Source organism: Pituophis catenifer, unplaced genomic scaffold (assembly GCF_029215685.1).
Source record: "Pituophis catenifer annectens isolate HBS135680 unplaced genomic scaffold, rPitCat1.0.hap2 SCAF_2, whole genome shotgun sequence".
Lineage (NCBI taxonomy): Eukaryota > Metazoa > Chordata > Lepidosauria > Squamata > Colubridae > Pituophis > Pituophis catenifer.
Window position 1 is genome coordinate 41,121,429 of NW_027256882.1, and position 10,179 is coordinate 41,131,607.

General features: G+C 42.4%; 1 protein-coding gene across 1 annotated transcript; it reads right to left on the bottom strand.

Annotated features, from left to right (window-relative positions):
• Positions 1-501: 501 nt before the first annotated feature.
• On the bottom strand, positions 502-7,056 carry PPP1R11 (protein phosphatase 1 regulatory inhibitor subunit 11). Its single transcript, XM_070936697.1, has 3 exons — positions 6,796-7,056; positions 2,408-2,516; positions 502-1,097 (listed from the first exon to the last, which is right to left on the bottom strand). Exons 1-3 carry the CDS (start codon positions 6,859-6,861, stop codon positions 877-879), a joined length of 396 nt encoding a protein of 131 aa, XP_070792798.1. The 5' UTR covers positions 6,862-7,056; the 3' UTR covers positions 502-876.
• Positions 7,057-10,179: the final 3,123 nt, after the last annotated feature.

Sequence of the window (10,179 nt, forward strand, 5' to 3'; positions counted from 1 at the left end):
CGTGTCCTTTGTACCCATTCCTTTCATTCCCACTACTAAGAATTCTTACAGATGTTTATATAACAAAATTAAAAAAAAAATCACAGGGGGAAAAAATGTTCTTTTAAGAAGACAAGTGGAGATTGTCGTGTATTGCTGATGAGGTGGCATCAACACCTACCCTTTTCCAGGAACTAGGAGCCTAAGAGAGTGGCGAGACCTGATGACTGCATCTTTAAGGCAGCTTTACGTCGAGCGAGTTTGCGTGAGTCTGCAGGTGGGAGGCAGTGGAGCTGATAGTGAAAGTGATGCAGGCTCAGCACCCAAGAAGAATGCAAGCAAGGATTAACCGAGTGGACTGTGGGTTTCTTACACAGAGCTAAAAAAAAAGACCAATGGGAAAGGAGCCTGCAATAAAGGAAGAAACCAGAGATACTGAGGAAGGATACAAGGGGAAGGAGAAAAGATCTTGGTCGAAGCTCTATCACTGCTCTTCTTAAAGCAGACCCACTCCCTGTCATATTCATCACTGATAACAAATATTTAATTAAGTTGCAGGGGGGTGGGGAATCAGCCACAGTACCTAAGAAGGTCCTGTCAATACATTCCTCGTTGGGCAGGGTGAGGATGGGTGGCACCAGACAGACTCACCAGCCACAGATGGATAGAGACAACAGTAGCAGCACTGACACAAGACAGGCGTGGAGCTGGGTGTGCGTGCCCTCCCTCCCCTCCCTCCCCTTTACCCACAGTCAAGGAAGCACCAGCACAAGACAGCTGAGAACTGGCGGTATAGGCCTTCCCTTCTTTTCATCCCTCGCCTCAGTTGGGGCAGTGTCAGTCCTCCTTTGGGGGAGAGTTGAGGAGCTCCTTCTCTGCCCCATGGCCAAGTATGGTTCAGTGCTGCATGGCGCCTGCATGGTTTTGGTCAGGTAGCTCCACCTTCTTGGAGTTGTTCTCCTTTGGGCCAGCATCTCCTGCTTTAGACTGTGCCTTCCCCCGCTGGCTTTTCTTGTGGCCTCGGATGCAATGGGCATTGCCGCAGCCTTCATCGTCCTCATCTTCGCTTTCTGTTGAGCTTTCATTAAAAGCCCGGGGCTTCTCGTAGATGCAGCAGCCTGTGTTGAGAAAAGGGAAGAAGTGGAGAGGAATGGCAAGAAGGGAAGGTAAAGAGGACTCAGAGGCAATATATTGTGGACATAAAAAAGAAGGTGGAACAAAACAAAATAAAAGAACGAAATAAGAATAAAGAGAATGCAGAGAAAAGTGAGCGTTGATATGGAATGGGACAGTGTTTAATAAAATGCAAAATGAGTGAAATATACGAAGTGGAAATATTGGATGCATGAAGAAAAAAAATTGAAGGAAATGGCAGACAGTGAAGAAGGAAGAACAGAAGGAAGGAAGAAAACATGAGAGAGATAAGCACAGAAATACAACAATTCAACAGCAATTATAGCAATGGAAGAGGAGACAAAAGAATAGTCACTTGCTCACTTTATCTACCAACAATTCTCACTTTTGGAAAATGAAAAGACTATGCAGATTTTGTTCAAACTCAGAACATTTCTCTCTATCCCATATGAATTTATAGGGATCAGATCAGCAGAGTCAGGAGCAAATAATTCACTTTTCTGACACACGTCGGTGCTAGGATGGAAGCGATACAGCCAATTCTTAGCCTCTTTATACCCAACCCACCAAGGAAAAGTAGAGACTCTACATGATGTTTGAATTATGTAGCACTTCTTGTTGTTCATTTATTTGGCCAGGGAACCACAGGGAGTAATTAGAAATAGGACAAATAGCATCTCTCCAGTTAATTCACTTATTATTACAGTAATATCTCTATCCTCCTGTGATCATTTCAAGATGCCTTCTCATCAAATTTCCAGTAAGTACTATTAAGTACCTATGGTTAATCGAGGCAATTAGTATCTCTCCAGGCTACAATGTCCCCAAAGCTTATCATTTGCAAGTTGCAACTGAAGTTTAAGATTATATTCTAAACATCAAAAAACAATCATGGAACATGTCCATTATAGCAAGTGGCTTCCCAGTAGAGGACCAGTATGGGCCAGCATATATGATGATACAGGACTCCACCTATTTTTCCAGGGATTATTCCCCTATTTCCACTAGTTTGTCAGTACACTGTGGAATTTGATTTCATTACCTATGCTTACGTTCTGATATTGTATGCTAGAAGGCGACCAGTCTACAGAAGAGTCATATGGCCTTTAAGAATACTTGAGAGTAACCCTAAAGCCAACAATCTAGATGTACTCTGAGAAAGGGATGGATTAAGAAAACATAAAAAATGAGTTAGCCTCAATTAGTGCACGCTGGATGATGCACTCACATCAAGAGAAATACAAGTAAGGAGGAAGAATTTTAAGAAACAATGATAGAGAAGGGCAGAGCTCACATTTGGAAGATCTCCGTCCCAAGTGCTCATTGTCCACTGTATCACTTGACCATTCCACCTTCTTGGATGGCTTTCGTTTTCTTAATTTGATAGTGAGACTACGATTTTCCTGAGAAGAGGACAGAAGGAAAGATGGTTTGATAAACAGATAATCAAAGAATTTCTCATTCAATATACAACAGCTTGATTTTCAATTCTGCGGAATACTTTCTACATAGCTGTACCTGAGGGGGAAAAAAAACCTCTATTTTTGCCAGTAAAGATAACTCCAGACAGTTCTGAGGGCAACTTCAAAGTTTAATTGCTGCTGTTTTTCTGATCAAACCCTACCTATACCACAATATCTTATGCCATTAACTTGCATAGGAGACGAAAGAAATAAACATTTAATTATACATTGAAACAATTAGATTTTATATTTTAATAGGTTCTAGGGCAGAAATATGAACTGTCAGTAGAGAACCCAAGACTTAATTGAATTCTATGTAAGAGCTCTTAGGTTTTATGAAGAGCACTAATAGAAAAACATTTAAATGGGCAGCACTGCTACAACATAATGTGGTACTTTAATATTATATCCACTAACAATCACATCAGGGCATTTAGCACAATGTTTCTTCCTAAAACAAAATACTGTATCGTAATATAAAGAAAAGTCAAATGATATAAATGCTTGATATGAGACATCTATTCAATAGATGAATCAATCATCCACAATTTTAAAAAAAGCACCCAGCTATCATTTGAGCTTCATAGGCAGCCCTTGATTTACAACTATAATGGAATATGCCCATCATGGCTGTTAAGTTGTGAATTGACTCCGTCACATAATTCTCACATGACCAATGGCTGATTTTACAGTCTTTTTTGCCTTGGTCATTAAGCAAATCAATGGTTTGCTACGGGCACAATTTTGCAATTAAAAAAAAGAAAAGAAAGAAGGAAGGAAGGAAGGAAGGAAGGAAGGAAGGAAGGAAGGAAGGAAGGAAGGAAGGAAGGAAGAGATAGATAGATAGATAGATAGATAGATAGATAGATAGATAGATGGATGGATGGATGGATGGATGGATGGATGGATGGATGGATGCTGGTTTTCAGCAAAACCAATGTCATGTGACTGCAGGACATTACAAATAATCATAAATAAGCCCAAGGAAGGTCTGTTGTAACTTGGTCAATAAGCGACAGGTTCTAAGTCAAGGACCATCTGTAATTGAAAAAATACTATAGATGCTCTAGGTGATCATGAGCCAAATTTTCTCAGCCTCTTGCAATATCCAAGGTAGCAGTAAACATCAAATAAATGTCTTTGAAGGCAGTTGATAAATGTAAAAAAAAAAAAAAATACATCCCTAAAATAATTTTGATTGCACTAGCAACACTACTGGATCACACCAAAGGTCTAGCTTCTGATCAATAGGCCTGTACACCTACTCTTTTTGGTGATTCAGTTCATTGGGGCTCAGCTGAATCTCTGAATTAAGTTTATCATGGAATTTGTTTCTAAATTCAAACAACAATTTGATCAAATGGTTCCCTGAATCAGAGAACTTCAAATCAATCCAATTCATTTTGGACGCCTTTAGCGCATATGCATTCTTAGCTTGGGAAGCATTCAAACCATCCTTTGGAGGTGGGTAAAATGAGGAGCCAGATGGTTGTGGGGGGAGCAAAACGCTGACTCTGTAAAACCACTTAGAGGGCTGGAAAGCTCTGTGAAGTCTTAAGCACTATTGCTAGCGCTACCCAAAGGTGCTTTTTCAGGAAGCAAATGGACTTTGTTGTTCATTTTTCTTTGAAGATGTTTTGCTTCTCATCCAAGAAGCTTCTTCAGCTCTGACAGTGGGGAATGGAAGGATTTATATTGCTTGCAAGACAGCTGGTCATTTGAATCCTTTTAGAGGGTTGTTGAAGCACTTGGAGGTTTATCTGTGTCCTCAGGGTCACCTGAGTAGTGCAAATGGTTCCTGTAGCCTGCAATTTTTTCCCCTCTGGAAATCCATTCCTACTCCCACACCATTCAAAAGAGTGTTCATCCCAAATGGTATAGCTAAAAGTCTGTAGAGATTCTCAGTCTGTATCTGTATTCTAAAAGTCTGTAGAGACCCGGAGGACACAGATAAACCTCCAAGGGCTTCAAGGACCCTCTAAAAAGGGTCCAGCTGTCTGCAAGGAATATAAATCCTTCCATTCCCCACTATCCCTGTCAGAACTGAAGAAGCTTCTTGGATGAGAAGCAAAATGTCTTCAAAGAAAAACCAGAAAGTCCAGTTGCCTCTTGAAAAAGCACCTTTGGGATCACCATCACCTGGATGACTGAGAATCTCTACAGAATAATAATGATGCTAAGAATAAGAATGATGATGGATTGTCATTTGGAACATAACACACCAGATATCACGGTTGTTGAGGGTCGAAGCGTACAATTTATTGATATTACTGTACCAGGAGACGCCAAAGTCAAGAAAAAGAACTGGAAAAAAATCACGAAATATCGCAACCTGGCCATCGAAACTACACGGCTATGGATGAAACATGTAACAATGATACCCATTGTCATCGGGGCACTTGGGTACCATGTCTCAAAATTTTACAAAACAACATCAAGAAATTGTAGCTTCCTGCAGTAACACTAGCGGAACTCAAAAAACTGCGCTACTTGGAACATTATATTTTAAGAAGATACTTGGTTGATACCTAGGATGCAACCCATATCAACCATTAACACCAGTCAATCATATTTGTGACACATTTTTAAATGTTCAGTTGACTGACTTTCATGTTTAATGAATAAAAGAGATTATTATTATTATTATATGACAGTATACACAGCAAACGAGATGACCATGCTGGATTTCGTATCCCAAATCACTAGTCGAACACTTCCCAAGCGTTTAGGACTGCGTGATGTATCGGCGGATTATGCGAGCAGATCCCTTCTGCAGCTGACCAATGGTGATCTTGTCAGCGCCAATTGTTTTTAAGTGCTTGCCTAGGCACAGCACCCAGTGTGCCGAGTACCACTGGAACCACCTGCACTGGTTTATGCCAGAGTCTCTGCAGTTCGATTCTTAAGTCCTGATATCTGGTGACTTTTTCAAGTTGTTTCTCATCGATTCTGCTGTTACCAGGTATGGCAATGTCGACGATCCACACTTTTTTCTTCTCCACAATCATGATATCCGGGGTATTGTGTTCCAAAACTTTGTCAGTCTGTATTCGGAAGTCCCACAGTAGTTTTTGCATGCTCATTTTCGACCACTTTTTCAGGCTTAAGATCCCACCAGTTCTTTGCTACAGGCAGATGATAGTGGTGACACAAGTTCCAGTGGACCATCTGAGCGATTGTGTTATGATGTTGTTTGTAGTCAGTCTGAGCTATTGTCTTGCAACCGCTCAGTATATGATCAATGGTTTCATCCGCTTCTTTGCAGAGTCTGCATTTAGGGTCATCAGCAGATTTTTCTATTCTGGTTTTGATTACATTAGATCTGATGGCTTGTTCCTGGGCTGCAAGAAGCAAGCCTTCTGTCTCTTTCTTCAGTGTTCCGTTGGTCAGCCATAACCAGGTCTTTTCCTTATCTACTTTTCCTTGGATTTTCTCAAGGAGCTGTCCATGCAGTGCTTTGTTACAACAGCTGTCAGCCTGAGTTTGCATCACCATCATCATCATCATCATTATTATTATTATTATTGACTTTTATTGTCACTGCACAACATATGTACAATGAGATTGGTGGAACTCCCTCAGTGCATCCCCCCCCAACACAATACAACTCACAGTGAAGTCAGAAAATCCCTAACCCATTACTGCTAGCGCTAATTCATACTCTGAGACAGAAGCCTCCATTTCCACGTCTGCTCCGTTTTTTAAGTGAACACCCAATTAAAAAAATTCAAACCGGACGGGGCACCATTCACAATATAGACCCATGGACCGGGTCCATCTCTACTCCCACTGCAGCCAGCCGTTTCCAGGAATTGGGTGTGTGTGGGGGGGGGGGGCAGCCTCGTTCTCCCTCCCACCCACCCTCGAAGGCTTCTGCCACCCAGATGCTCTTCAGCATCCTGGGGGAACCCAAGGCCTTCAGCTACCTGACAAAAGACCTGCCCTGCGCTACTTAAAGCCATTGGCCGCCCAAGTAGTCGCAAGCCTTCCCTTCCATCACAGGCCAAGCTCGCCGCGGCCCTGCTCGCCACCACCCACCGAAGCCCACCGACCCGCTTCGTGGTTGCCACGGCAACCGCAGGCGCCCAGGCTCCGCGGGGCGGGGCTCCTCCTCCTCCTCCAACGTCATCATGGTTGCCATGACGCCGGCTGCACCTCCTCCTCCTCTGCCCCCCACCCCACCCCCACAGCCCTCCCCGCCCCCCGGCCCTCTCCTCACCGGCTCGGTCACCTCCGTCTCGGTGACGGTCGTGGTCGCTCCCCTGCTAGAAGTGGACTCGGCCATGTTGCGGGGAAGATGCCGGCAGAGCCCGGCCGTGGATGGACCTGCTTGCCGGAAGGGAAGGATATCCGTGGAGCCCCCTGCTCCAGGGCTCGACGGAGCTCACCCCGGCTTCAGGTCAGCCTCCGGCGCCTGTTCAGCCGCAGCACCCACCCACTCTCACGCTGCAGTCAACGCCTCTTCCTCGCAGCCGTCGATTTTCAACCCCACTTCCTACTTCCGGCGCATGTGCGTCGCTTTAACCGGTCCCCGTGGAGATTCCAGACTCACTTCCGGTGTGCGGGAAAAAAAAATTAAAAAGAGATCGGCTGAGCTCGCTAAGAGACGGGAGGTTTCCTTCCAGCGATTCCCCCGATTTTCCTATGGTCTCGTGGTGGCGGGGCTTGGTTCTGAAGATGATGGACTGCCATCTGTCAGAAATGGTGTAGGGTCTTCTGCTTGGGGAGTGGGGGTGGACTACATGACCTACAAGGTCCCTTCCAAGTTCCAACTCTTGTTAATCTACGATCACCGGCATGAAATAATCCTAAATTTTGGATTCGACGAAAAGACGGACTTTTGTTTACGGCAGCCCCGGAGGATCACCATAGAAACTCGATTGTAAAAAAAAAATCGATTTTGGTATAACAGTTGTCGAAGTTGGGAGTATTTTATCTGATTCAGCTGTCGGTCGCAGCCATTAATTTTCACAGCTTTAATTGTAGGTTAACTGCCGTGAACCTCACTCCATATGAAGAGGCCCCTATGGGGGCCTGTCACATTTTTATTTTCTTATTTTGTTTGAATTTGTAATTTTTGTTTGACGAATAAATACATTAGAACAGCTGAGTTCTATTAAAGGGCATTGTCTGGAATTTGATGACGAAGAATCCTATATAGGATTCCTTTTAAATGTCTGTTCCAGCCTTAGAAATGCTGACTCACCAAATCCTACTTCATGTTTATTAAAGGGTTAAAATGTTAAAGAAAATTTTTCACCACTAAGTCTATCTAGTTTAACCTAAAAGTATCAAAAGAATTTCAAATTCTCACATTGTAGCCTGATATTTACCTGACCTTTGTCCAATCACACTTGGCCAATAAAGAATTCCTATTTTCTATTCTATTCTATTCTATTCTATTCTATTCTATTCTATTCTATTCTATTCTATTCTATTCTATTCTATTTCATTCCGTTCCATTCCATTCCATTCCATTCCATTCCATTCCATTCCATTCATAATTGGAATAAAAAACTATAGGATCAGTTGATTTCATTGTCAGTTTATGCAAACATAAAAGCTGCTCCCTTAAGCACTAGCTTCTTTAGGGCTGCTGCCCAAAGATGCTTAAGAACTAAGATGCTAGTTTCTGATTAAATCCCTTTGCATTAAGAGTAGATTTCCAAACAGTCCACTAAGGAACACTTTTTTCTAGGGACAATCTGCAGACAGCACCAAGAATCTATTGTCTAAGATGGCATGAAGCAGTTATGGAATCTCAAAATGCAGGCAATCCTTGAAAGATCCTTTTAGATATGTGGAGTATCACCAGATAGAATAAGTGACAACTTTCTTTTGATGGGTATCATTGTAGTTTTCAATATTTTAATACTTCAAGCCAGTAATTACAGGCAAATTGCTGACTTGGAATTCAAACTACTTTCCCCCATTAATAGCTGATCACCCATTTCCTACAATATTTGAGACCTGTATTTGAGATGATTTCCAAGTATTCCCCAGCTAATTAGTCCAAACTTTAAACAAGCAGGACTTTAATGGATTTTTTTCAAGATTCCACTAGGAAACTGCTTTATCAGTCCAGTAACTGTAGTTCAGATATTTGGAAGAAGTCAGAGGTAGTAATGTGTTGCATTCTCTTCAGTGCATGAGTTGAATTGAAAAGATGATGCCCACCTCCCCAAATGACCAAATTATGCAACACCACCAAAGAGCATGCTTCTGTCCTCCCTCACAATTAGAGTGTATGAGGTAAGCCCACGCCTTGGAGAAGAATTGGAATAAAATAACCCTATCACTTTTCAATATATAAGCCAATTCTCAGTTTTCTGTGTTGTATTGAATACGATCAGGAACTCAAATTTTGGAAACCCGAGGGGCAGAGTAATAGAAGATAGCACTGTAATATGAGGTACTATGGACCCACAATGATTCAAAAGGTGAAGGTTGCATATCAGTGTTAAGCTATCCAACTGCAATGAACTTCAGCAAACCCTCTTCACACCATTTTCATATCTTCAAGGTGCTTTGATGTTATGTTAGCTACTGACCAGTAGGAGTCACTATGCACCAGGTTTGGTTGTTACTGGGATTATTCAGGCTAGACAACCTCTTGCTAGAAGGTCTATGTTCAACTGCTTAACAGGATTTGAACTTACATGTCCCAAATCAGAAAATTTGCTAATATGAAGGCATATAAGAAAAGGAAGGCATTAATTGCATAGCTTCTATAAAATTACCTTTTCTGTAGGCTACTGGCAGCCAGACCAAGATTATTTAAATGTCACAAAGTGCATGGCCTGTGGGTTCAAATCCTATTAAAAGTCTGGACATCAAACATCGAGTATGGAGGATGCAGATTGCCTGAAAAGTCCCAATAAAGGCAAAAGTGATTGAATAGTGCCTCCTATTCCTCTATAGTTAGTTTACATTGGCATCCTTCAGTCTAAAAAGACTATGGTATCGTGCTCTGGAAAGAGGTCCTAAAACAGCATCTAGTGTGACTAAAAAGGCCAATTCGAGAGTGGCAACCCCTTCCACACTGAGGGCAAATACATTATGTCCCCTGCCCAGTCCCCAGATTTCACTGGTTCCGGGACTGCCTCTTTGCCTCAGCCTGCCGAACAAGTGTCTCTTTGAATTGGAGAAGGCCATGCTGCGTCTTTAGCCTCCAAGCTGAACGATCGGAGGTCAAGGTTTCCCAGTTGTTAATGTCCATTCCCAGGGCCTTTAGGTCCCTCTTGCAGATATCCTTATATCGCAGCTGTGGTCTCCCTCTGAGGCGCTTTATAATTAGTACAATATCTAAAAACTACACAAGCAGCCCCATCTCTTTGAAGGAGAGACAGTGTTGAGACCCATGTTAATAAAAATCAGAAAATTTGCATAGCTTCTTCATAATGTCTGGTGACGGGGCCAAAAGGAGCCCAAGAAAGACCACAAATTATTTCTATCATGATCACTTACTTGCTAATGCAGTCTCACATCAATTTCCCAAAGAGCCACAAAGCAGAAGAATTAGATCATTTTGCAAAATATAGAATTACGAGGAATTCATACAATTGCATTGCTAAGCAACCACCCACACAGACTCTTCTTACTC

Excerpts from the sequence above, each read along its gene's own strand:
- PPP1R11 (XM_070936697.1), bottom strand. The coding sequence starts at position 6,861 with ATGGCCGAGTCCACTTCTAGCAGGGGAGCGACCACGACCGTCACCGAG. Across the intron at positions 2,517-6,795 it reads AGACGGAGGTGACCGAGCCG|GAAAATCGTAGTCTCACTAT; the intron begins GTGAGGAGAGGG and ends TCCTCTTCTCAG. Across the intron at positions 1,098-2,407 it reads GGGACGGAGATCTTCCAAAT|GCTGCTGCATCTACGAGAAG; the intron begins GTGAGCTCTGCC and ends TTCTCAACACAG.